General features: G+C 50.7%; 8 protein-coding genes across 8 annotated transcripts; 7 read left to right on the top strand and 1 right to left on the bottom strand.

Moving 5' to 3' along the window:
- Nucleotides 1–542: 542 nt before the first annotated feature.
- CGGC5_v009950 (uncharacterized protein) lies at nucleotides 543–1,991 on the top strand (the record flags this gene model as incomplete). Its single annotated transcript, XM_032037714.1, has 1 exon — nucleotides 543–1,991. The coding sequence occupies one exon, from the start codon at nucleotides 543–545 to the stop codon at nucleotides 1,989–1,991; it is 1,449 nt and encodes a 482-aa protein (XP_031883528.1).
- Nucleotides 1,992–5,290: 3,299 nt separating this feature from the next.
- Nucleotides 5,291–6,973, top strand: VHT1 (Vitamin H transporter; the record flags this gene model as incomplete). The annotated part of the gene is made up of 3 exons (XM_032037715.1): nucleotides 5,291–5,632; nucleotides 5,688–5,746; nucleotides 5,800–6,973. 3 exons carry the CDS (start codon nucleotides 5,291–5,293, stop codon nucleotides 6,971–6,973), a joined length of 1,575 nt encoding a protein of 524 aa, XP_031883519.1.
- Nucleotides 6,974–8,183: 1,210 nt separating this feature from the next.
- CTS1-1 (Endochitinase 1) lies at nucleotides 8,184–9,677 on the top strand (the record flags this gene model as incomplete). Its single annotated transcript, XM_032037716.1, has 2 exons — nucleotides 8,184–8,536; nucleotides 8,597–9,677. 2 exons carry the CDS (start codon nucleotides 8,184–8,186, stop codon nucleotides 9,675–9,677), a joined length of 1,434 nt encoding a protein of 477 aa, XP_031883520.1.
- Nucleotides 9,678–9,824: 147 nt separating this feature from the next.
- sirQ-0 (Short chain dehydrogenase sirQ) lies at nucleotides 9,825–11,118 on the bottom strand (the record flags this gene model as incomplete). Its single annotated transcript, XM_032037718.1, has 3 exons — nucleotides 9,825–10,589; nucleotides 10,638–10,768; nucleotides 10,824–11,118. The coding sequence occupies 3 exons, from the start codon at nucleotides 11,116–11,118 to the stop codon at nucleotides 9,825–9,827; spliced, it is 1,191 nt and encodes a 396-aa protein (XP_031883695.1).
- A 4,375-nt stretch (nucleotides 11,119–15,493) lies between these two features.
- CGGC5_v009946 (uncharacterized protein) lies at nucleotides 15,494–16,132 on the top strand (the record flags this gene model as incomplete). Its single annotated transcript, XM_032037720.1, has 3 exons — nucleotides 15,494–15,496; nucleotides 15,567–15,884; nucleotides 15,965–16,132. 3 exons carry the CDS (start codon nucleotides 15,494–15,496, stop codon nucleotides 16,130–16,132), a joined length of 489 nt encoding a protein of 162 aa, XP_031883693.1.
- A 749-nt stretch (nucleotides 16,133–16,881) lies between these two features.
- OPT5-1 (Oligopeptide transporter 5) lies at nucleotides 16,882–19,815 on the top strand (the record flags this gene model as incomplete). The annotated part of the gene is made up of 11 exons (XM_032037721.1): nucleotides 16,882–17,191; nucleotides 17,259–17,292; nucleotides 17,356–17,394; nucleotides 17,463–17,690; nucleotides 17,741–17,847; nucleotides 17,905–18,535; nucleotides 18,584–18,776; nucleotides 18,824–19,165; nucleotides 19,216–19,310; nucleotides 19,365–19,704; nucleotides 19,756–19,815. 11 exons carry the CDS (start codon nucleotides 16,882–16,884, stop codon nucleotides 19,813–19,815), a joined length of 2,379 nt encoding a protein of 792 aa, XP_031883692.1.
- A 2,293-nt stretch (nucleotides 19,816–22,108) lies between these two features.
- Nucleotides 22,109–22,626, top strand: CGGC5_v009944 (uncharacterized protein; the record flags this gene model as incomplete). The annotated part of the gene is made up of 2 exons (XM_032037723.1): nucleotides 22,109–22,338; nucleotides 22,614–22,626. 2 exons carry the CDS (start codon nucleotides 22,109–22,111, stop codon nucleotides 22,624–22,626), a joined length of 243 nt encoding a protein of 80 aa, XP_031883691.1.
- Nucleotides 22,627–23,370: 744 nt separating this feature from the next.
- atl1 (Alkyltransferase-like protein 1) lies at nucleotides 23,371–24,210 on the top strand (the record flags this gene model as incomplete). The annotated part of the gene is made up of 5 exons (XM_066152240.1): nucleotides 23,371–23,485; nucleotides 23,624–23,747; nucleotides 23,830–23,969; nucleotides 24,127–24,135; nucleotides 24,194–24,210. The coding sequence occupies 5 exons, from the start codon at nucleotides 23,371–23,373 to the stop codon at nucleotides 24,208–24,210; spliced, it is 405 nt and encodes a 134-aa protein (XP_066008545.1).
- Between the last annotated feature and the right edge of the window lie 312 nt (nucleotides 24,211–24,522).

Below are 24,522 nucleotides of genomic sequence, written 5' to 3'. Positions count from 1 at the left end.
TGCTCAACTATTTGTTGAATGACATGGGTTAAGTGGAGGGACGGTTGTCATTGGAACGTGGTTTGAGATGTCCATAGAGATTTCGAAGTGGGAGGCATGCCTGATTTACAGAGCGCTGTGTTCTTCTCGTTCGGGTGAATGCTTTCAGCCACTAATTGATGGTCGAGCAACACACCAAGCCTTTCCCGTTGAAATGAAATTAAAGACAGGGTTTAGTGTGGAGATCTTGGCCCTTATCAACCTCCAACAACCTCTTGCTACTGGTTTAAGAACCAACACTACACGCCGAGAACATCTCCTGCTGCCCACAAATGTCGCTTGCATCCTGCAAAGATGCCTGGCGCTCGCTGTTGGATCTTCTCGCAAGTTATTTAGCCTGTTCCGGACGCTTGGCCCGGGACAGGCATCAAGCATCGATTGCTCCCCCTGCTGTCTGCGTGAGGGGTTGTTGAGCACAACTACATATTCTTTCGATTCCTTTCATCACAAAACAACACGTCCATCAGTCAACACGCAAGAAGGTCCCACGCGCAAACCACAGGATGGCCACCTCTTCCCCGGCGGAGTCCGTCCAACTCAGTAGCGACAGTGACTCATTGCGTCAATTCCACGAAGACTTCTCCGACCCTCTGCGCCGCGCCCAAGTCAGGATTCTACATTACAAGATTCTTCTGCCGCCCGTAAGCGAGAAGCGTGTCAAGAAGTTTCAGAGCCGGAAAGAGGCCGCTGCAAACAGTGTCGCAATCACACAGGCACTTCTCGATCTATTCACGAGACTGCAGGTCTGGAATTCCGTATCCGATGCTGGCGATGAGAGCGGTATCAAGCTCGTGACCAAGATTGAGTCGTCCTACCAACCGCCTTCAGAAGATGACTATGTTCACGAAGGGGGACCTATTTGGTTTTTTCGCAACGATTTAAAGTATCTTGGTCTCGAAGAGAGCTTGTTACTGTCTTCGGGACTGCTACCAGAGGTCTGCGTCATCTCTCATCTTCACGTGAAAACTGGCCAATACCGCTTGCACCCCAGTTTATTGGCGGTCCTGACCAAATCCTTGCCCACTCTACGCCGACTTACGTTCAAACTTGAGATGCCAACTCGTCGGCACATGTTTCAGCGGAGAGAAATCCGATACGCCCTCGCCGATGCAATGCGGGATGCATCTCTCGATAATCTTGAGGTTCTCGAAATCCGACTTTACGACGCTGCGCCAACAGATGAGAGATTCAGCCTCGACGTGCTCACAAACTCTGATGGACGAGACGATTTGAGCATGGCCATCCGGGATATGCTCAAGCTTCCCAAACTACGAGAAGCGTCGTTTCTGGGCGGCTGGATCGTTGCACCATCGGCTTTTCAAACGGATACCTCTTTTGGGCCGCGTCTGGAACGTTTATCCTTTGAGACCATCCCCGTCACCCCGGATGGAAGGTGGCTAGTTACGGGCAACATCGAGAATGCGTGGGAAAATAACGACAGGCCATCAAGCGAAGAGAGCCTAGCAGCTCTCGACTCACAAGACTCCGACGCAACAGATTACATCCCCGACCACTCGTGGTTGAGGGAGGACGGCAACTACCCACAATTCTTTTTTCGCTACACTTGTGATAGACGGACATTTGATCCACTGCTTCTTTCCCTGGCCCAGGGCGTACGGAGTATGCCTATGCTGCGCCAGCTGACACTAGTCACGTACCAAGGTGTTCATCTCCAATTGGGGTATTTTGCCCGCGATGTCAGAAATGAGGACTTCTACCACCTGGATAACCCTGAGACCTCACCACGCTACAAGTTTGAAGTGGAAAACATCCGTCACCCGCGATGGGTAATGGCATTGATTGGAGATGAGTTTGAGTTCGACGGGGTCTGGACATTTCCCTCCAGCATAGTCACAGCCATGGAGGAAGGTGGTGGACGAATCTTGTTCAACGCAGATGGTAAAGTGTTGGTTTCCTCTGGCGACGGTGCAACGTTCACTTGGGTCACATGACGCAGTCGTGGCTCACTCTCGACTAAGGCTCACATAGTAAGAAGTTTAACCCCGACATTTGTGAAGTGTTGCGGGGATATGAGAATGTCGTCACTTGAACCAGAAAGGCTAAGGACCGTAGCGTATGTGGAGCTACTGAACCAAGTACAAGTACTTGTCAAAGCCTACCCAATCCTTGGCTTAGAAGTTGCGTTGATCATGATCTGAGCGACCAGACACTGCACTACTACGAGCCAAAACTGCACCCGCGAATTGGAATTGCCTCCTTTGATTCCCCTCAATTGGAACCAGGTCGTCCATGCCATCGAGGCGCCTCTTTCAGCCATGTCTTTTCATTTTCTGCTGGCGCAGACAGATCATGCTTTGGCTTTCCTGATCAATATCAAGACGATGCCATGTTGACCCGTACTCAGCCCGTTACGGACGGTGGATGCATCCAAAGGGCTTGCAAGCCCCAGTCCATCTATGCTCATGAGGGTGGTGTTTCATGACAGCCGCCAGGATTCCTAACATCGTGTTCCACCGTGCTGGCCTTGAAGCTGGAAAGGCGGACATTTACTGCTTGATGAATATGGAATCGATTTGGCATGGTGGGTGGTAGCGACAGCGCATCTACTAGCTATTGTGATTAGTCTTGACAAGTGGCCAGACGATGCGCAAAAACACTTACATGGCATGATGATGTCTGCACGAATAGCCTTGACTCTTTGTGTCTTGAACCAGACTCGGAATCAGTCTCCCTCCGTCTTCGTCTTCTCGGCAGCTGTAATCCCCCCAACAGCCCCTGCTATGATTCCGCCGACAATGAGAATCGACATGGCAAGAACGAAGATCCAATATCTTCGCCACCATGTCCGCCAGCTCCGCCGCGGTTTCATTTCTGTCGAAATAGGAATAGCCACATCAATTGTAGAAGGCCGGGTCTCGGAATGGTTTGGTTTCACTTCGAGCATCGAGTGCTGCTGTCTTTTCCCGCTCTCGAGCGATGAGTAGTCCACATCGTCAGGTCGGTTTCTCGATGGCATTTTGTGCGGAGGCGATAATGAATGATGATTTCCCAGGCAGAAAACGATGTCTTGGCGGTTTGATTGACCGGTTTGGCAGCACGACAACGGTGTACGACGGAGAGGAGTTCGAGATTAATAGCACAAGGTGCCACGTGTGGGCGAGGGAGAGATATTTGAATGCACGCGTGGCGCCTGGCCGCCCCGTTGCACAACACGTGCGCTACTGCGTGTCTACCCTGTCAGTTCGTGTGTCCCCGAGACAGTTTCAAAGATTCCAACCACAAATCAAGGCATAGGAGAGACATCGTCCCACTCGAAAGGTGCCCAAGTCAGGCTGTCGGGGCTTCATTGGCGGTGACAGTGTTGATGATTGCACAGACTACGAAAAAGAAATGCAGGCCGGGTATGATTCGCTGTGTTGCGGCAATCATTGAGACTAGCGCGTGATGGTCTTGGGAGCAGTGCCTTGGTTCCGGGCTGGCGGGTAACATAGCATAGCATCTAGCGATCTTTCTTTTTGGACCGGATTTTCCGAATGTTGTCGATAGATCTCAGGAATGTGGGCTTGTCTCTCCTTCTGGCAAACTGAGAGTTACCAGTGCGGCGACACGGTTCACGACAGGCAAACAACCTCAGTTCGGGTTTTCCGAGCCAGCTTTCGTGAAGTACCCCTGTCTTCAGCTCATGCAACTACCAGTTCATGTCTCAGTTACAAGCCACTGATTCTGCTCCCACGCGTGGTTCTCGCTCAGCGTTCCCCGTAAAAGCAAACATGACCACCTCTCGTGCGCTAAAGTCGTATTACACTGGAACAACTCTATGACCCCTTTTCGAATTCTGTGAAGATGCCCACGGTGAACATTCCTCAGGAGAAGCATCTTATCATGGTGGCGTATGAAGGCTGTCACAATTACTCGAAACTTCATTCCCAATATGTGCGTATTTTTCGACGACACGTTATTGGTCAGAAATCAGCTCATGTGTGACATTGAGACGTGGCTGCTCGGTCATTGTACGAGCGTCGGGACTTTTGACATCTTTCACGTCCAGCGGCCTTGTTGGTGTCTATGGCACTAGCCATGACATCTAAGTATTGACACATGAGTCTCCTAGCCTTGGATCTTCTTTGATGGCACTTTCAAAACGTCTGTTGGTAGCCTCTTCCATCGCAGCAGTGACAAGTGCTCGAGTCGCCCAATTATTGATACTATTCCACGAAATGTCTTGTCTTCATCATCTCAGGTTTCAAATCCATGACGGATTGGAAGCCTGCAATGCACCGTAGATAACCAAACTATTTACTAGTGGTCATAATACAATGGTTCTTGTTTTATATCAAATTAACAGGTCCTTTCCTGAGTTTCGAGACTTCATAGAGATTCTTGCCCTTGTCAATCTTATCGTGTCTCCGCAGACGGTCTTGGCGAACGACTAAGCAGCTGCGAATTATTATCCAACAAAAGCCAAAGACAGCGGACAGTGACAAACCGCTTATGCATAGTACAACGGTCTTCTTCTCTTTGACTCACATCCAAAGATGTAATATTAGCGTCGCAAGCGGCTCACAATGTCTTCTGACAGCGGACGCGATCCGACATCGCCAATGTAGCAACCTGACTGACCGATAACGTCCTCCTGACTGTGTCTCATCGCATTGTCGCCGACAACCCGACAAAAATTTCCTCATGCGGGGAGAAACCAGCTATCCCGCAGCACTGAAGGAACGGTCCAGAGATGTCGCAGTCTGGGTCCTCAGTCACGCAATCGCCTGCGGCAGGGCTTATCTGGACCCAAATCCGACGTCGCTCCAGTTTTCCTGATCCCCGATTTTCCCCGCCACCCGGGCCCTCGCCCGCAACCCACCGGCGCGGAACCCTGGCGCCGGATATGATTGGAGGTCGAACCCACCGATGGACGGGAATTGACCTGAAATCGCAGAGAACGGAAAGCTTGGTGGGGTTTGCCCAGACTTTGGCGTCCTTGGAAAACAAGCAGAATGGGACGTGGGCGCGGGATGGTGCTGCAAATCTTTAGATCGCGACATTGGAATATCGCTTCATGCAGAAGGGTTTTCTTTCGGTCGCCGGCTTAAATGAATCGTATGCTTTTATGTTTGCTAATACGACGCAACCTTGGCTGGACGTGTATATAACCTTAAAGTCCTCAGCCCACCCAGACCCGAACTCCTTGTGATGTTATCGCGACCATCTCTCCCGTCGATCGTCCCCCGCTTTCTTAGCTCCGCACGCTTCGTTGGCAATTTGTCGTCACAAACAGGCGAAGGCGGCCACCATGGGCGAGTTAAGAACGGTGACAACGGCCGAGCCGTCAACGGATAATCCCATCAACTATGGACCTCCCGAAGAGGGCATCTTCAAGCACATTTCCAAGGTCATACCGTACTTCCGGAACGCGCGCAATGTGCTCGTCTTCAAGTTGGATGTAATGCTGCTGGCATGGATGTTCCTTGCAGGCATCATGAAGGAGATGGACCAGTCAGCGACGACGCAGGCATACGTTTCGGGCATGAGAGAGTCTCTAAGCCTGTACGGAAACGAACTGGTCGAATTCAACACGTATTTCTCCATCGGATACGCCCTAGGCCTCGTGCCTGGCCAATTGATTCAGACGAGGGTATGCAACTGGCGTCAGGCTGTCTACAACCGGGGCTTTTCTAACATCAAGACAGTTCCGACCGTCCATGTTTCTCCCATTCTGTGAGATGAGTTGGGGACTGCTCGTGCTCTTGTAAGTACTCCCTGTCTTTTGCCCCTGAGCCCAAACTCACGAATGGCACGCAGCACGTACAAGGCACCCAACGCTCAAACCATCTTCGGTCTTCGCTTCTTCCTCGGCCTGTTTTCCTCCGCCTTCTGGCCCAGTGTCGTTGCTCTCATCTTCAACTGGTATACTCCCGCCGAGCTCGCCGTTCGCGTGGCCTGTTTCACAGTCTGCGACGTCGCCGGCGCCATGTTCCTCGGTGCACTCCAAGCCGCGTTGTACCGCGACATGAATGGCGTTCACGGTCTCGCCGGCTGGCAGTGGCTTTTCATCATCTCCGGCGCCGTCACTGTCGGTCAAGGTCTCTTAGCCTTCGTCACCGTCCCGGATTCTCCCGCCAACACTCGCGCCCTCTACCTGACAGAGAATGAGAAGCGCCTTGCACGAGAGCGCATGGGCAACTCCGGTGTCAACACATCCAAGAGGATCCCCGCATCCGTTCTCAAGATGAAGCTGCGGAAGCTCATCGTCCACCCGATCACTTATTTCTACCTCTTCTCGTTCGCTTTCGGAGCTTGGGCCCATCGCGCCAATTCGTACTTCGTCTTGTATCTTGAGAGCATCAAGGACGCAGCCGGGAACCGGGTATATGACACGTACCAGGTCAACATCTTGCCTCTCGGGGGATACGCCCTGCAGATCGTCACAAACGTCGGCCTAAATTGGCTTTCCGACTGGAAGCGTTGGCGCTGGCAAATCAGCGTCTTCTCAGCTGCTGCCCACGGCATCTGCTTGGCTGTGCTCTGCGGATGGCCCTCCGATCACAAGGTTATTCTTGCTTTCTACTTCCTGACCTACGGTACCAATGCCGGCAGCCCCTCACTCATGGCATGGATGGCGGAGATTCTCCGCAAGGAGCCGGAGGCTCGGTCCATCATCGTGGCCATGACGGTCACTATTGTTTACATCGGCCATGCCACGATCCCCTTGAGAGCTTTCCGCGTTGCCGACGCACCCAGATATCCCGTCGGATTCCCACTTACTACGGCTTTCACGGTCGCCACGATCCTGGTTCAACTTGGCATGCTGTGGTGGGACAGGCGGCATCCAGAGATGGCAGAATATGGATATGAGCCAGCCCTCAGCGCTGATGTTTCTTCAGATGGGGAGAATCCCAAGCTGGCGGATGCAGAGACCGTTCAAGCTGGAACTGATGCAAAAGCGGCTAATACAAATTTTGCCAAGGAACTTTAGATTGGGCTTTTGGTGGTTATTTTCCTAATTCCGCGGCATATATACCTAGTCTTTCGACCAAAGCTTCATCACTCAAATATCAGTACATGCTCCTTCAAGGGGAGTTACGTTGTATGACCGTTCGAAAAATGTACTTGCCCCGGTTCATCTGGGCTGCAGAATACCACGCTGATGCGACATGCTTGAATGATACACAGGAACCAAAGTCCACTCGTCATCACTAACGCAGGATGCATCTTCCACCGTAGCCACAGCCAGTAGGAACCGGTGCCTTTTGAGATCTGTCGATTTAAATCCACCGAAATCATATTCCCATGGCGCTCCGCAACAAACTCCCAGTTCGCCTTGGGAGGTCTGCATGGCCTTCGTGTGTCTTGGAAGTATGTCGACGAAATTTCGTGCATCTCAACATGCAGATGCAGACTTTCCGATGGCTGGTTCTGGATCTATCATTTTGGCCTCGGCAGCGGGCGCGTCAATGTTTCGCACCTTACCCCTCCTTTACTTGGGATGATATGCTTGACGTCTGCCAGAGAATGATGGCCAGTGAGTCTGCGCATGTCTCCGAGGGATGCATGACTCGTGCGCCGAACATAGTTGAAGTGTCGTCAGGCGTTGAGGGATAGTGCGGTTTGTAAAACGGCGATCTTTCCAGCGCGGCGATTACCAACCCGCCGGAACAAGGGGGAATTAGGCAACAAGCTTTGAGGGGTAACGTCGAACGCCCCATGCTATATCGACGATGGAGAATAGGTTGAGGAGGAATTGGGACCTGATTATTGTTTACCGTGATGCAACGTCGCGAGCTATTTCAACTGTCCTGCGTGGAACGCCAAAGACAGGTCGGAGGGCAAATGTGCAGATGAACTATCATCGCTGGGGGTCATACTCCGACTGGCAGGTCTGAGATGCTGCACCCGTGGCATCCAGTGACAGCCCGTCGGTTTGAATGGAGGAGCGGGAGATGTGCCCTTTGGAAACTCTGATAGCTGCTATTTCCCTGTCTCAAAAGCTTAAAACGGGAGAGCTTCGCGTCCCCCCAAAGCTTGTAGAGCTTCAATTTCTTGGCTGTTGGGGAATCTACTCGCCTCCGCATGGTCGAAAACCTCTTTTAGTCCAGGAAAAGTCGCCCATTTTTTCATTATGACGCCGCCTTCTCGTGAGCTTCGGCGGTAACCAATATTGGCCATATTCAGATTACGCACCCATCATGAGGCTCTCCACACTTATCGCGTCACTGTTCGCAGTACAAATTCTCGCTTTCCCCTTCGAGGCTTGCAAAGGAGACAAGGGTCGCAAGCCTGATGGTTCGCGCAGTGGTTCGCGCGGAAACAAACCGGGAGGGGTGGGCGGCGGTGGAGGAGGCGCGGGGGGCGGAGGTGGACGAAGGAACACTAGCCATCCCACCAACGGAAGCACTCCTATGAACGGACAGCACCGCAATGTTCTATATGTTACAAACTGGAGCATATACGGCGCTGGATACAACCCTGATAACATCCCCATCGACAAGATCACGCATGTGCTCTACGCGTTTGCGGACATCCTGCCGGATGGAACCGTGTGAGTGACGCAGGCAGTGATATATCATATTGGCACAGTCAGTGACGCTAACATGTCTAGGGTATCATCCGACCCGTGGGCTGACACTGGAAAGTCTTTTGGCAAAGACAAGGTGTCGGAGCCCGGCAATAATGCCTATGGATTAGTGAAGCAGCTATACATGAAGAAAATGGCCAACAGGCAATTGAAGGTCATCATGTCAATTGGCGGATACAACTGGTCTCCAAAGTTTGCCCCAGTCATTGCAAACGAGAAGCTGAGAGCCAACTTTGTCGCCTCTTCTGTGAAGATGGTCGCCGATTTCGGTCTAGACGGGTTGGATGTTGACTACGAGTATCCGAACACCACCGAGACGAGTGCGAATACCGTCAAATTGTTATCCGAGCTTCGAACAGGCCTCGATCAGTACTCGGTCAAATATGCCAACGGCTATCATTTTACGCTAGGATTCGCCGCGCCGGCTGGGCCTCAGAACTACGCCAAGTTGGACTTCAAAGGCATGGACAAGTCGCTCGACTTCTGGTCTCTCATGGCTTTCGATTTTGCCGGTTCGTGGGAGAACACTACTGGTCATCAATCGAATGTTTTCACAAGCAAGAAGACCCCTTTGAGCACCAGAGCCAGCATTGATAAGGCGGTGAAGGATTACACGAAGGCCGGGATCCCTGCTCAGAAGATCAACCTCGGTATGCCGCTGTACGGCCGTGCTTTCAGTAACACCAAGGGCATGGGACAGTCGTACCGCGGCCTGCCAAACGGAACCTTAGCCCAGCCCGGTATCTTTGTCTACAAGGATCTCCCTCGCCCCGGATCCAGGGTTGTCTGGGACAATGTGGTCAAGGCAACCTACTCCTATGATAATCGCACACAGCAACTGGTCTCGTATGATGATCTGAAGAGCGCTCTGTACAAGCAGGAGTACATCAAGAAAAAGAAGCTCGGAGGTGCCATGTTTTGGGAAGCTTCTGGGGACAAAATGGGAGATGAGAGCATCGTCCGCAACATGGCAGATTGGATGGGCAAGCTTGATCGCTCCAAGAACCTGATCTCTTACCCGGTTTCAAAGTACGACAACATCCGCAATAACATGAAGGGACGCAACGCTACTTCCAACACCGCTAAGCCAACCGGGCCCAAGTAGGCGACTACACAATCGTTGCAGCACAGGAATGGTGGCAGGACCATACTAAAAATCGTGTGATAAGCAAGCAGTCAAGCCATGTGGAAAGAGGGATCTGGCCCGTTCGCTAATCAGGAAACAAATAACTTCACTTCTTTGTAAATACTATTACATGATAATACCAGCTTCTCTGAATTTCTCAAACGCCTCTAGCCACCCTTCGGTCGGATCTCTCTCGTCCGAAAATCCCACAGAACGGAGCCGCTCCAAGCTGAGCTGCCGGTCAAAGGACAGCCAGTATCCCACGCTGTCAAGTTGAGACGCTCCGGCACCCACGCCCGAAGAAGAGGCTTTCGGGAAGCCCTTCTCCGCAAAGAAATGCTTGTGCTTCTTGATGTATTCGCCGGGCTTCAGAGCCTGGTCATCCTTGACTGGGTCCACGCCCTCCAGCCCAAACCACTTGGCAAGCGCTGGCCATATCTCTCGAAATTTGGTCGGCTTCTCACTGTCGGCCATGTTGATCATCTTTCCGCCACATTTGTCCGGATTTAGCGAAGCATGAACAGCGATGCGGCCCAGTGTGCGAGAAGACACCGGGGTGAAGAGGCTGTTGTAGCCTGCTGCGTTGCCAGGAAACGGGACCTCTATCGAAGGCTCTCTTGTGCCATCAACGCCGTGATTGTGAGCATACAGTGAGAGGTACTGAGCCCAGTGCAAAGCAAGAGACCACCCGGATCCATTTGGAGTGAAACCCACAACCGCATCCGGGCACACTTCTGTCCACGTCCAGCTCTTGCCCTCGCTAGCTTTGTCTAGAAGCTGACTGTACCAGGGATAGGCGACCGTCTTAGCATAGTCCTCAGGGAGGTTGTCCGCCATTGACTCCTTCAGTGGAGCTTGGAACGTTCCTCCGGGGACGTATATGCCATAGCCCTAGAAATATCAGTTGCTAGGTCCTGTTATTGGGCAGTCTCTACGTACTCTTGTTCCGCCAGGGTAGATGAAGGACTTTAGCCCAGGTGACAAAGATGTGATGGCGTCAACAACACGCTGCATCATGTTGCCATTGGTCTGGCACTCCAGAATATGATCATCGTTAACCTCCTTGAATACTATGATTCTGTCAGGAATACGGATTTCGTCCATCCCAACGGAAAGCTTTCTTACCAAAGTAAAAGACGTGGGTGACGTCAGCTATCCCATGGACTTTCTCCTTCAATTGTCTGGACAAGTCTTCGGCAGTGCCGTTCATCAAGTTTACCCCAGAGACTATCTCCAACCTGGGCCGGTTCGCAGATTCCGGTGGCCAGTAGAACTCTGACTCGCGCAGCGGGCGATTGATCACTGCGGTGATCTTCTCGAATGATCCCTCAGCGGGGTAGTTGGAGAGCAGCTGTTCCACGGTTGACCAGCCGACTAGGCCAGCTGCGCCGAAGACTATTACGTGGTTGAGGTTCGACATGATGCGAATTGTTCAAAAAACTATGTTTGAACACTTCAATTTTTTGCTGCAGGTCCGGGCTTTCGAAAGACGGATGTTGGTTTGTTGGAGGTTACTTAAATCGTAGTCAATGAATGAAAGAGGCTGAAGCAGCTTGACCACGCTCTACAACGAAACGAGCTTAGGGGCACCATTCAGTGCCTATCAATTAAACTAATGCGCTAGTGGCGCTGAGCCATTATGAATCATAGTTCGTCATACCGCCTCTGAACAAAGAAACGTGCTAATGTCCCCCCATTGCTATTACGCGTAGCTCATGTCAATTTTTGAACGGTAGCAATTACAAACGCCTGTTGGCGGGTTAAACGAAGCCTGCTGCACTTCCGTTAGATTCATCTAATAGATTCCTGTGTCCAAAAACACTATCTCGGTCCTCCGCAGGGGCAACCGAACCAGAGTTTGGTCTCGAGCTACAAGGACTCGACCAACCTATCATATTCTGGTATTGAAACAAATGCTATTGAATCTTTGGTGGCATTTACAGCCATTACTGGCGGAGAAGACACTTTAAGTACTCCTCTTGTGGTGTGCGGATGTCCTTTCAATGCTCAACAATGAGAGCTCAGTCTACTGCATGTCAGCCCTCACCAGCTGCCAACAGGTTCACTGACAGGGAAAGGGATTCAACACGAGTCTCGCTGATCGGCCCTGAGCATTCCTTATTCGCATAGCCCTTATCCTCACCAGCCGACACCAGGACTCTGCGCCGCAGTCTTGCTTTCCTCTCACCAGCAGGTCAGCAATGCTTCACATCCTTTCTTGGATGAATCACCGCCCATCCCACAACTCGGCAAGGAAGACGACTGCCCACCACCTAACCGTCACATCATCGCTGGACGAGGACAAGCTCGCCTGGTATGATGCAGGACAACAGCTCATCCACGGCGCGCAATGCTTGTGAGATATGCAGGCAAGAGATCTAGCCATTTCGCTACATATGAGCGCTGCACAAGGCTGTGTCTAACTGTAAGGTTTAAGGAGCGCAAAGTACGGTGCGACAGAGCATTGCCAACGTGCGGGTTAGTGTAGCCACGTCGGTATGGGATAGCCACATCTCAGCGGGCCTGCCAACTATTGAAAGTAACGCTAACACTTATATTCATCGGCTTTCAGACGTTGGGAACGTCTCAGCCAACCATGTAGTTATAATCAAGTCGTACAGCGTCGCACGCGCAATGAACAGTTGCTGCAGCTCCAGGAGAGGCTGGCCAAGACCGAAGCACAGCTCGCTCGTGCCATGCCAACGGTAGCACGGTCTTCGCAGCTTACAAGGTAGCCGTGGATAGAGCGTAGCAGATAGGCCGTCAACCTTGCGGGGCCGAAAGGCACTGAGGTGACGAGAGAGTTTGGTTAAGTAGAGTTTGAGTCAGTAGGTACGCATGTATGATTAGTCTCCTTTTCCATAACCATTTCACTTTCCTTTTAACGTGCCTCGGCATCCTTTATGAGAGCAGTTGTTCGTATGATCACAAATCAATACCCGTCCTCCGTACCGTTGAAGCTACATCATAGCACCTGTAGGATTCCGCATCAGTTCACACATAGATCCAGCAGCTGACCAATGCCTGTGCCTCGGCTTTCCATACCAGAGCACTTGTAAGTATGATCACAAATCAGTGCCCGTCAAACTTCGTCAAGCAGGGCTGCAGGTTCTAAAATGGAACCCCCCCGCGGTCCTTGTGAAACTGAAGGCCAAATATTTACAGTTGGCGTTTGAAAACATGAAATCCAAATCCAGGTGAAACGGGGGGTTTATTCACTACGACCAAGAGATTAGGCCGAGTTAGGCAAGTTCGACTCACTGGTTGCAGATGCTAGCTGCGAGAATGGAGCATTATCAATCAGATGATCGTAAAATTCTAACAAAGGAGCACTGCCTCTTTTGAGCCTCCTGGCTGAGGGCACAGGTACCTATCAAGAAACGTCTGACTTGTTTCTCGCTCCTTTCGACAATAAGCTTGGTGTCGCAAATGAGATTTTTTCTGAGGTTTTTGATGTGTTATAGTGAAGCTGACTTCGGCTTCTTGTTAAGGGAACGAAATACTTGGTCGTGCTTGTGTGTGTAGAGGTCTCTGGTGACTCGCACCTCTTCATATGAAACCCCATAGGTTGGCAGTGGAAGTTTGTCTTCCATCCTAGCCCTTACAAATGTCCCCGCCAGACCCATACAACAGTCGACAAGGTGTGGTCGCAGGCAACAACCTGCTATATGAAACTTTGAAGAAGGTACGAAGGAAACGGAAGAATAGCAGAACTCTATCTTGGGATGCTGCAGAACTATGGTTCTGAGAATAATGCTAGAACAATGGGCAGTGTTTCATAATAGTATAGTTAGGACAGAACATAACATGACTATCTGTCAAGCAAATTGTTTAACTTTTAATATATCAACTTACTAGGCCCCTTGCTTAAGCTTCTTTTGAAACCGTCCGCGGTTAGGTAATCTGTAGTAGAGGGTAAGGATTCTCATCCCAGCCTCTCAGTATGTGAGCGAAGATGCTAAATGTCATTCACCCCGCGTGGGTATTAACTCGTGGAGTTTTAATAAGGCATTCCCTACCTAATGCTTTACGCCTGGGTGATACACATTAGAAGTACTTAAACCGAGCCTTTCCCGCGTATCATTCTCAGGCCAGACACTAATTCCCGACTGAAGCCTGGCTGTAAATCACTTCGCTTTATCCTGTCAACCTTGGGCACATTTTAGAACAACTCCAGCCCCGAGCAACTTTCATCAACATGATCATCTCCATTCATGCGGCGGCGATCGTTTGCACCGCCTTATCTGCCGTCTTTGTGAACGCTGCCCAGCCCAGTTCGGCCGAGGTATGGCTAAGCTCTCGTATAGGGCGCCTCTAGTGATTAACATCAGACAGGGTTACAATATCCGTAATGCCGCTGGTAAACTTGCGACGCCCTCAACCGTTGCCTCGGGATTTGGCGGTGCTAGTGTCAGCAAACTAGTGAAAGGAAATGTCCAGATAGATCCTGCTTATCTTCGAAGCAGGAACTCTGGGGAATTTCCGGGTGTCCCTGATTCCCGCAACAAGAGAATTCAGCGTGGCATTTGCCCCAAGGGAAAGAAAGCACCACCAGGATGTAAATAGGCATCGTACAATTCTGATTGAACGATAATACGCCTTGGCCTGCTTTAGTGCTAAACACTGATTCCCCCATCGAAGTTTATCTCTTTGGTACTTTCCTCCGTTAAGTCCCTCAATTGAAAGTGATGCAGCCTTGCGTTCTTAGAGTTGTCTTCTTGTCTGGTTTGAGTATCAGATTTGAAATCTCGACATGCGTCGTCAATGTAATAGCCAACGCAAATAAGCTAGGCCTTGAACACAGAGGGCGTTCTCGGCCCATAGATTATGCATGTTCGAGATGTGCTACGGTATTTTGTTCCAAGTGGACTCGGGAACAGCAACGCAAAGGAACGTCCCACCCATTCCTATAGACCACCTAAAAATGCCTTAAGGTGGGAGCCGAGAGTATAGCAGAGATATTATCAAGTTTTCGGGGCTGAAAGAAAATGAGGCCAGGAGAGGCATTTAGCCTCTTCGGGGACATGCCACTGTTGAGACACGGAGATCCCAGCTGTTGATAGTCACGAGACCACGCATGAATTTCCTGTTCTCAGTATCGCGTAAAGCAAGCTTGCTCAGTTCCAATTTTCTGGCCCCTGTGGTAGGAGCTGGAGACTGAGTATGTGAAAGCATTTGGGGAACAGAGTAGGGTTGAAAGCTCAAGGATGAGAGAACCATTTTCCGAGTAAGATCGAAGTCCAATCCAAGAAACGTCATCTGAGTAGTACGTAAACAAATATGAGACAGAACTAAAGACGTCAGAACATTTGGTGCCTTTATCCACTTGAACGACAGTGCCTATTCTCTAGCCTCACGAGTCTGACTGACGTAGGACTGAGTCTATGTTTCACGTTGCGGTCTTATTTTATCCATGTTTCAACTCTTTTAAGCAGTACTACCATGACTATGTACCGCGCTGTGTCAAACGCCACCTCCAGACTAGGCTTTGTGCGATCCTCGAAGGCATCATCGTCGCCGCCTTGCGTAAGCTAGACCCTTGGCATTCCGAGAAAGGCAGGAAGCTGTATCCTGTACAATTTCTGTGCAGAACTCTGTCGAGGGATTTTCTAGCCCACCTCGGTCCGTACTAGGCTTTTGCTGCGGTGGGTTTCTATAAATATGAACCAATGTGGTCCCGGGACACATTCTGTTCACAGACAACTCCATCGCCTCTACACCTTCAGCTTGCAGATAACTTCAAAAACACCCTGGACCAAGGTAACTTTGATCAGTCTAGTTGAAGCAAGTTCAAAATGGTAAGCATTATTACTGCCTTTTTCGTCTCCAATTTTCAACCATTTCTAACCCTGCATCACCTGGTCACAGAAACTGTTGCCTACCATTACAACACTAGCGCTCCTTGTCACAGCCACCGCGGCTGTCGCCATCGGAGATGATAGAGCCACGAGGGATCAGAAAGAAGTCGAGTTGCTGACTAGACAAGGTGTCGGCAACCTACCACCCTGGGACGAGTGGACCTGCTACAATCCCGGCAGCGGAGGCGGACACTCTGCGCTCCGCAAGGCGGCGGCGGTCTTCAATGATCGCTGGGGAAACCCGCGTCTTGAGATGGAAAAGCTAACGTGCTACGTCTCCGCTTGTGACGGGCACTATTTTGCTGTGTGCAACGAAAGCGGCGTGACGGTACGTTTGAATCTTTCACCCCAGGATTGTGACTGCTCGGCGTCTTGAAGGTGAGCATGCCGGCTGACTGATTCCAATAGAAAACAGAAGTCAGCGATGCTCGGAACCATGCCGTCAACGCCGATCCTGGTAACTGCTTAGGTTGTCGCTACCTTCATTTCAGGGAGTCTTACATCCGTTATTTCTTTGGGTTCGGCGAACCCAATTTCGACGCCAATAACCACCCAATGGAGAGGAGGGATTGCTAAAAGAATGGGGCTTGCTTCGGCATATGGACCTAGAAATCATGGAATCGCACAGCTAAGATCAAGCCGACGGTAGCAGGGAGGCGGAAGGATGACGGGTAGACCACTAGTCGGATGTGAGTCCGTAGCTCGAGGCTTTGCATCTGTCTTGCAACAACTTAGTACCAGCAATTTTGTATCAAAAGATAACACAATCTGGGATTACCATCATTTCCCCAGCATGATCAGCTAGATTTCACGACCCAAGTAACATGGACGTTTGCTTCTCAGGTACCGATAGTGTCTTCCGCTATTGATGAATACTACCCGTTCCGGGCTGTCGGGACTGTGGGTCAACAAAAAATGGCGACTGACTTGGCAAGTCTGGCGCCATTTGAACACTGCGCCCAAATTTTCGTCTTCTCAAAAATGAATCCCGACAATTCGGCTTCAGGATCGGAGTCAACCCGACGTCAATGATTAAAACCTCCACTCCCGGTCCAGACTCCGCAGAAACTCACACAAACATGCCACCAAGTGGTCAATACTCCGCCGTAAGAGGCTTGGCTGCACTTAAGGTCGTGGGTCCGGGACAAAAGCGACCGGTTCGAACAGGGATTCGGTCGTTGACGTGATAAGCAGTTCGCGGACCGATACAACACTGCAATGGTTGATAAACGTGGGTGGGGGATGAGGTTGCCGGTGGGAGACCACGGATTTCAACGACGTTTTCTCTCGATCAGCGTTTTACTAGAGAAAGTCGCGGGAGAAGCATGGCGGGTTCAAAGGCGGCTACTGTCGTCTCTACTGACGCTGCAGCGAGCGATGATGTGCTAGCGACATCCCCTTCTAGCAGGGCACAAAACTCGACAGCGCCGAATACGACAGCACTTGAGGAAGACCGCAAGTCTGACGATGGCTTGAATCTAAAAGACCCTGAGCGAAACGAGGCCGATGACGAGAGACAGCTGGTGAACGGCGGCGTTGTTATCCGTGACGGCAATGATGTTGCAAGATATGTTGTGTCAACGCAAGACGATGGCGATCGGGCCTGCACCTTTCGATCTTTCATCATTGGATCCGGTAAGACTCTCTCACAGCTTGAGTATACGCATGACGATGGAAGATTGTGTAAACTAACGCCAAAAAGGCCTCACCGCTCTCGCAGCCTGTATCAACCAGATGTGCGTCCAATATCAGACTCGCCAATCGGCCCATTCTGACAGATACTGACCGGCTCTTTACAGCTACTTCTATAAGCCCGTAGATGTTTCTTTCGCTTCGGTGTGAGTGTTTTATGCAAACGGTATACTCAAAAGTTTTGGGATCTTTGTCTAACTGTTTGAGTCGACAGCTTCTTGTGTCTGATGGCATATGTGATCGGCGTGGCATGGTCTGTTGCTCTGCCGCGCCGACACCACGTTGAGAAATTCCTACCGTCTCAGGCGAGATGGCTCGGGCCAGTCGTTCACTTCATCAACCCTGGCCATTTCGGATTGAAGGAGCACGCGGTGGCTTCAATCCTTTCCACGTCTAGCGGAAACGGTGCTGCCATCGTGCAGGTATTCGGCGCAGAGCGGCTGTGAGTAAAGTGCCGTAGACGCTGACTTTTCCAGGGCTGACAGATGGTAGATTCTATGACCGAAGCACTGATGCGGCCACAGCTATTCTGACTGTCTTCTCAGCTTCAATCTTCGGATACGGTCTTGTCGGACTCTTGCGCTCGATTCTTGTTCATCGTGAGTTTTTGATCACACCCGATAATTGGCCAATCAGGCAATACTAACACAGACTAGCCAGTGAGATGGTCTGGTGGCAATGCCTCCCGATGATTTCTATCTACCAGACTCTTCACCGCGATCCCAAGGGTAACAATCGAGAACGTCTCCGCATGTTCGGATTCTCTTCCATCGGCATGTTCATCTGGGAACCGATCGCATCGTACATCTGGCCTTGGTTGAACGGCATCTCCATCCCCTGTCTTGCATCAATGAATGCGGCCCCTCCAACGCGCAAAGTCCTGATGACCATCTTCGGTGGCATTTCTTCCAACGAGGGACAGGGCATTCTCAATTTCTCTCTTGACTGGCAGTACATTACTTCCCGGTACATGTCTCTTCCGCTTCTGCAGCAAGCCAACTCTTGGGTGGGTATCGTCTTGTCATACATCATGTGTCTTTCTCTCTATTACGGCGGCGCATGGGGTGCCAAAAGGTTCCCGTTCATGTCGACAGCCATGTTTGACGCGAAAACTGGCAAGGTATACAACCAGACTGCTGTCTTTGGCCAGAATGCCATCCTGGATACCGAGGCACTTGAAATACACGGCCTTCCGCGACTCACTGCGTCGAACGTCTGGGCAAACATGGCGGCGATGGCTGCCATTGGAGCCTTGATCACTCACATCTCACTTTTCTACGGCCCTCTGTGAGTTTATTGGCCCCAAGTCTGATCCACATCAACTAACTTCTGAAGAATCAAGAGGTCTTTGATACAAGCTTGGAAGAAAACTGAAACAGACCCTCACTACAAGGTCATGCAGGAGAACTACAAGGATGTGCCCATGTGGTGGTATCTTGCGATCCTTCTCGTTGGCTTCTTCACTGGACTTGGGGCCGTCATCAAAGGACACACAACTCTGGATGCATGGGCTTATGTCTGCGCAATTGTAAGCCTCCCCAACGATAAATACGAATGCTCTTACTGACTATCCAGCTTCTTGGATGCATTGTTGCACCCTTCTCGCTTTGCTTGTATGGCCTTTTGGGTACTAGCGTGGCGACAAACAACTTATCCAAGATGCTCTGCGGTGTCTTGCAACCGGGTAAACCAGTTGCAAACCTCTACTTCTCCATGTTTAGTCACGAAGTCACGGTTCTCTCTGTGTTTCTATCTACCGACCTTAAGATGGCACAGTATCTCAAGATTCCTTGGAGGACCATGTTCCTCCTCCAGACGTGGGGAAGCCTGTTCGGAACGGCTTTGAACTACGTGATCATGGATACGATTGTCGCCAACCGGCGAGAGATTCTCTTAGACCCGATCGGCAACCAAGTTGTGAGTTCTTCTCTACGTTGATCTTAATCGGATTGCTGACCCATAATCAGTGGAGTGGACGCAAGATCCAGTCTCTCAACACGACTGCCGTAACCTGGTCTCTCGCAAAGTACGTCTATGGCTTCAACAAGGACGGATACGGTTGGTCAGTACTCCCGACGATGATTTTTTGATATGAAATGAGTCTTACCATTCGTAGGATCCCTCTCTCCATTGTGATCGGTGCTGCGATTCCTGTCGCCCTATGGCTTGTCTCGCGCAAGTACAAGACGATTTATGGCTGGGAGGTCCGGAAGCTCGTCACCCCTGTCGTATTCCACAACGCCTCAGAGACAACATCCGGCACGACCTCAGTCATCTGGTCCCAGGTCGCCACCGGGCTGTGGTCACAGTGGTACATGCGTCTCCGACACCCTGCGTGGTTCGGCAAGTACAATTACATTGTCGGTGGTGGCCTTGATGCAGGTGCAAAGGTCATGATGTTCATCCTTACCTTCGCAGTAGCTGGAGGTTCTGGAAAAGAAGTCCCTTTTCCCACGGTATGCTCTCATCACTTACTTCAACTTTGAATGATTCTGACGAGGCATTAGTGGTGGGGTAACCCTGACAGTTCATCAAAGCAGTATGCTGATTACTGCGGCACTGGTTGATTATCCTTATCCTGTGGTCAACTTTCAGGGCCGGCATTTTGTCAGTTCCATCTGAAGTTGACTGCTTTTGGAAGGGCAAAACGCACAAAATCCGCCTGCCAACAGAGACCATGCAGCGTCGATCGAGGCACTTCAACATTTCAATTAAATAGCTACATTACATATTGTTCATTGTTTCATCCCTCCTTTGATGCGATTTCTTAACGGAAACGGAGTGCCCTGTTCATAAAAGTTATATTCCAATCATATCAAGCAAGCATCAGTAACCCTGGGACTTGACTGCAGCCTGCTCGCAAACATCAAGGCAGCTTTGCAATGCAAGGGAGCTAGCAACACGAGGGAGTTGTCATACAAGCACAGCGACACCAGGATAGTTCGTCGAGGGCATCCAAACACTGCCGAAGTCGATGAATGGCTCTCGCCGATTCATTACGATTACGCGCCACCCGACGTGCACTTCGAGATTCTCAACTTGTGTTCTAACGTATGGATGCTGACAGACGAGAGAAGAGTTGTAGCCCGAGAAAGTTCCATGATACACGACTTCGGGTTTGTGTACAGGCGTGAGCCGGAATAGTCGATGTCTAAATGTACTCCGAACATACATTGTTCAGTATAACAATGGAAAGAGCATTGTCCCATTTACAGAAACGAGGTTCTCGCACCGACCCTCTCAAAGACCGCAACGCCGCAAACGTAAAGGAAGACGATATGTAAACGACAGTTGCCTGAAGTAATCAAATCTTGCATCATGATGAAATTCAACGAGCCCGAATGTTCATATTGACACTATCTCTCCTTGTCGTTCACAAGTTGGATCATAATTAGCGCCGCTCCTCTCCTCCTGTGTCTAGATGGTATAGAAGGGTCTCCTGAAGCTGCCTGTTTCTCTCGGAGATCCTCCGAGACGCCCCGAGCTCCCGAATTCTCGTCAGACTACAAACACCGCAGCATGGAACTTATTGCAAACTTGATTATCATGCTCATCGCTATCCGACAAGCGCTTGCAGCCGGAGGCTTCAACGACAGCTGTTCCGAGGTCCGTTACTGGGATCCAGACAGCATCTATGGCCGAAAGAACCAGGCATCACCATACATCGTTGCTAGATGCATGGATTCTGGCAAGAAAGAACGCTGCAGCTGGTTGCCCTTGACCGTCTGCTTTTCCAATGACGATGGTGTGTTCGGCTACAGAAAGAAGTGAGTGGCCCTGTTGACTTTTCCCTTCGTGCCAACGCACTGTCGAAGCACCTTGCTGGAGTTGATGTCGCAATACGGGCTAACAATTTCTCAAACGCAGTGGAAACTTTGCAAAGACATGTCATGATTGCCATTATGACAAGAAGACAACCGACTTCTTCTGTCTATGTCCAGAAAAGCCCGAGGGGCAGTTTTCCTTTCCCCGGGTACTACTGAGTATGTGCTACTTTACATTTCATCTGAGCTACCTATTCAAGACGGAATACGCTGACGTGTAACTTCTCAGATGATTATGTACGGAATGAGAACGGTCTGATTTGGTGCCACAATGTGTATGGTTTTGAGGTTAAATGCAGCGACTTTGAATTCATGAAGTTGCGATTTGAAAGTTTGTAGGTGATCCTACTGATCCCTGCGTTTGATCCAGGACACATGCAGGACAGCTTCAGGAATTATCGAATGCAAGTTATTTCGCGCGAAATGATTTTATAATTGTGTTTGAAGCGGCGTCGGAGCGGCACGCAGCACCGAAAGCTTTCCCTTCTACCGGAGTTGATACTAACTCTACCCTAGCCCTCCTTGCGCCTCCCCAATTCAAATTCAATGTTCCGTAATTGTGTCTCGCAAAACCAGAAGACCTCCGCGCGCAGATGTGAGCACAAAATCCAACGCCAAGCATATCAGACCGGCGGGCATAGCGGACGATTGCTCCATTTTCAGCCATGTGAATGCAACTCCGTCGCTCGTACCACCCTGATTTCAACGGACACTTTGCCATGCGGTGCTGTTTGCGTCCTTACAATGGGTTGCTCACGTATTCTGTCATGTTTGTCTTTTGCGCGCTGTCACAGCTGAGCTTCGGCCATAAAGCCCATAGTATGCCTCTGTTGATGGGTGAGTTTGTTCAACAAACCCCGAGCCAACCCTGCCCTTAAGAAAACTACTCCTCGAGAAATACAGACCTCTATTTCAACCGTCAATGGCGTCCTTGGCCTGCATACTCTGAAGTACAAAAGCCGCCTCCAAATCCAACTCAGCTCTCTCCCTCTCCAGGCCTCGTCATCACGCACTGCCAGCATCCAGCCCAGCCACCATGAAGCTCTCCATCCTTTCTCCCGTCCTCCTCGCAGCCGGAGCCCTCGCCGCCCTCAAAGACCATTGCCAATTCATCCGCCACATCCACACTGGTAACAGCGAACACCCGACAATCGAGTACAACTGCCCGTCTCCGAACCCCGTCGCGTGGCCGTACAGGGCTTGCTGGTACGTCGACCTTGGAAAATGCTTCATCAACGACATGGGCCAAATACGCGCCCAGAAGGAGTAAGTCCCTTTTTCTTTCTGCTGCCTATTCCTTCTCATGACCGCTCACTAACGTAACCTCTCGTGCTACAGCGGCGCGTTCAGCAGAAGCTGCAGGGAGTGCACATTCAACTCGTCCACCGAGATAATGCGCTGCCGGTGCGACATTGGAACATTTGGAACTTGGAGGTACTCTGAGGTGAACATCAGTAAGCAGTCACACCCCTTATTTTGCTACTCCCGATTCACTTGGCCTTGTTTTTTGTAGACGGTCAGCATACTGACACAACCTGTAGATTCGGCACTTGAATATGTTTCCACCGAGGGTGTGGGTTGCTACGGGGAGTTCTTTCAGACTGGATGCCAAAATAGCACCTGATGGTAGCTGCTTGAGTCTGGAATCGCAGGATGAGGCGATGTCTGATATTTTGAATTGCAATTTCACATCGGTGGAACAACCGTGAAACCGACAGACCAGATTCCTGCAGAGACTAGCTTCGACGTAAGGGTAGCGGAAATGATGGACATTGAGTATTTGCAGCACACAGATGACTGGATGTTTTTAGACTGGAAGTATCTAAAATGGAGGTTACGAACTGGATATCTCGGTCTTACGTACAGTCAATTTCGCTATCCTGAACCTTTGGAGCTTCTGACCAGGGACCGAGTGATTTTCAATAAGTGCATGAAAGTCTCAAATGCCCCAAGATCGAACCATAGCGACCGCTCGCGAGATTGCCAAATATCCCCCAAACCGAAAAGCTTTAATCACCCCGTGACACACCAAAGCAGCGTGTGGCTAATATCAGGAGACGAAACCAATACCACACGATGGGCAGCGGTTGCATTGTACATATTCACCTCTGATGTCGATGTGACCAATCACAGACCTCAAATCCCTAGCGCCATCCCCAAAATTGCTAAGCACTACCTCCACGCCCTTCACGTCACCAAAAACACCAACCAAATACCCCGCCAAACCGCATTCACGATCTCCCTCCACTCTCATCCCGCTTCTCCGCGACTCCCCCGATCCTCTGACCGACCAAAAAGATGCCGCGCTCCGAAGAAGCAGAAACATTCTTCTTCGCCGTCTACTCCGCCGTCCAGGAGATCCCTCACGGCAAGGTGACGACCTACGGGCACATTGCCCGGCTCATCGGAACCCGTGAGTCCTGCTTCCACCTACAACATACACCTGCAACCCTCACTTCCCCTCATTTTCCCCTCTAACCACAACCTTTGAACCTCAAATACAACAATCTCAAATCCCATTTCAGATCAATTCCGACTAACCATATCACAGCCGAACGTCCCCGCCAAGTCGGCATCTGCCTCAAACACCTCCCAACAGACCCCTCCGCCCGCTTCAACAACGAGAACGTCCCGTGGCAGCGCGTCATCAACGCCAAAGGCGCAATCTCACCTCGGTAGGATCTCATCACTCATTTGTCCCTCGCTTCCTCCCAAAACCTCCCATTTTCTCACTCTAACTAAACATTCCAATCACAGCTCCCAGCCTACCGGTGCAAGAAGCCAGGCCGACGCCCTCCGCGCCGAAGACGTCGAGGTCACGCAGACGGCCATGGGCGAGTTCGAGGTGGATTTCGACTCGTACGGCTGGTTCCCCGACGTCCTCCCGTCGGAGGAGGGTGAGCAATGAGTCGCCCCTTCCACAAGACCCTTAGATGAACCAAAGCACCGAGAAGCTGCACCAAGATCACCAAATTAGGAACGCAGAGCGAACTTCAAAATTCTTCTTATTCAACCGAGTCCATCCGGTTCGGCGCGCACTAGGATTAACCAAAGGTATAAGATGTATGCTAGCCCCCCAGATCACTCCGTCTCAAGAAAAAGTCTAACGAATGCCACCCAGGTTGTCCTTCCGACTGACAACCCACGACCTCCGTCTCCCGTTCCTTTTTGTCCCTCGTGCCATCATCAGAGCACGCCGTTGGTCTTTGCTATTCGTAGACGACTTATGTAAAATGAAATAATTAAGATAAAACAGAAGAAGTGAAGGTTCAAAACACCTTGTCCATGACGCATGAGCAAAAGACGCGTAGTGGTATTGAAAAAGAGAAAAACGTCAAAAACCCTTGGTAGAACGACGCAAGCGCGAGCCGCCAGTGTGAGAAACTCCTGCCCAGTCTCTGGGTTTCGCCATGCGTAGGGGGAATCATCTTCGGCCAGCATAAACATTTC

This window comes from Colletotrichum fructicola (assembly GCF_000319635.2).
Source record: "Colletotrichum fructicola Nara gc5 chromosome Unknown KSG_Nara_v1_contig05, whole genome shotgun sequence".
NCBI classification, from domain to species: domain Eukaryota; kingdom Fungi; phylum Ascomycota; class Sordariomycetes; order Glomerellales; family Glomerellaceae; genus Colletotrichum; species Colletotrichum fructicola.
The sequence above is the reverse complement of the archived record's forward strand: the minus strand, read 5'-3'. Positions and strand labels throughout refer to the sequence as shown.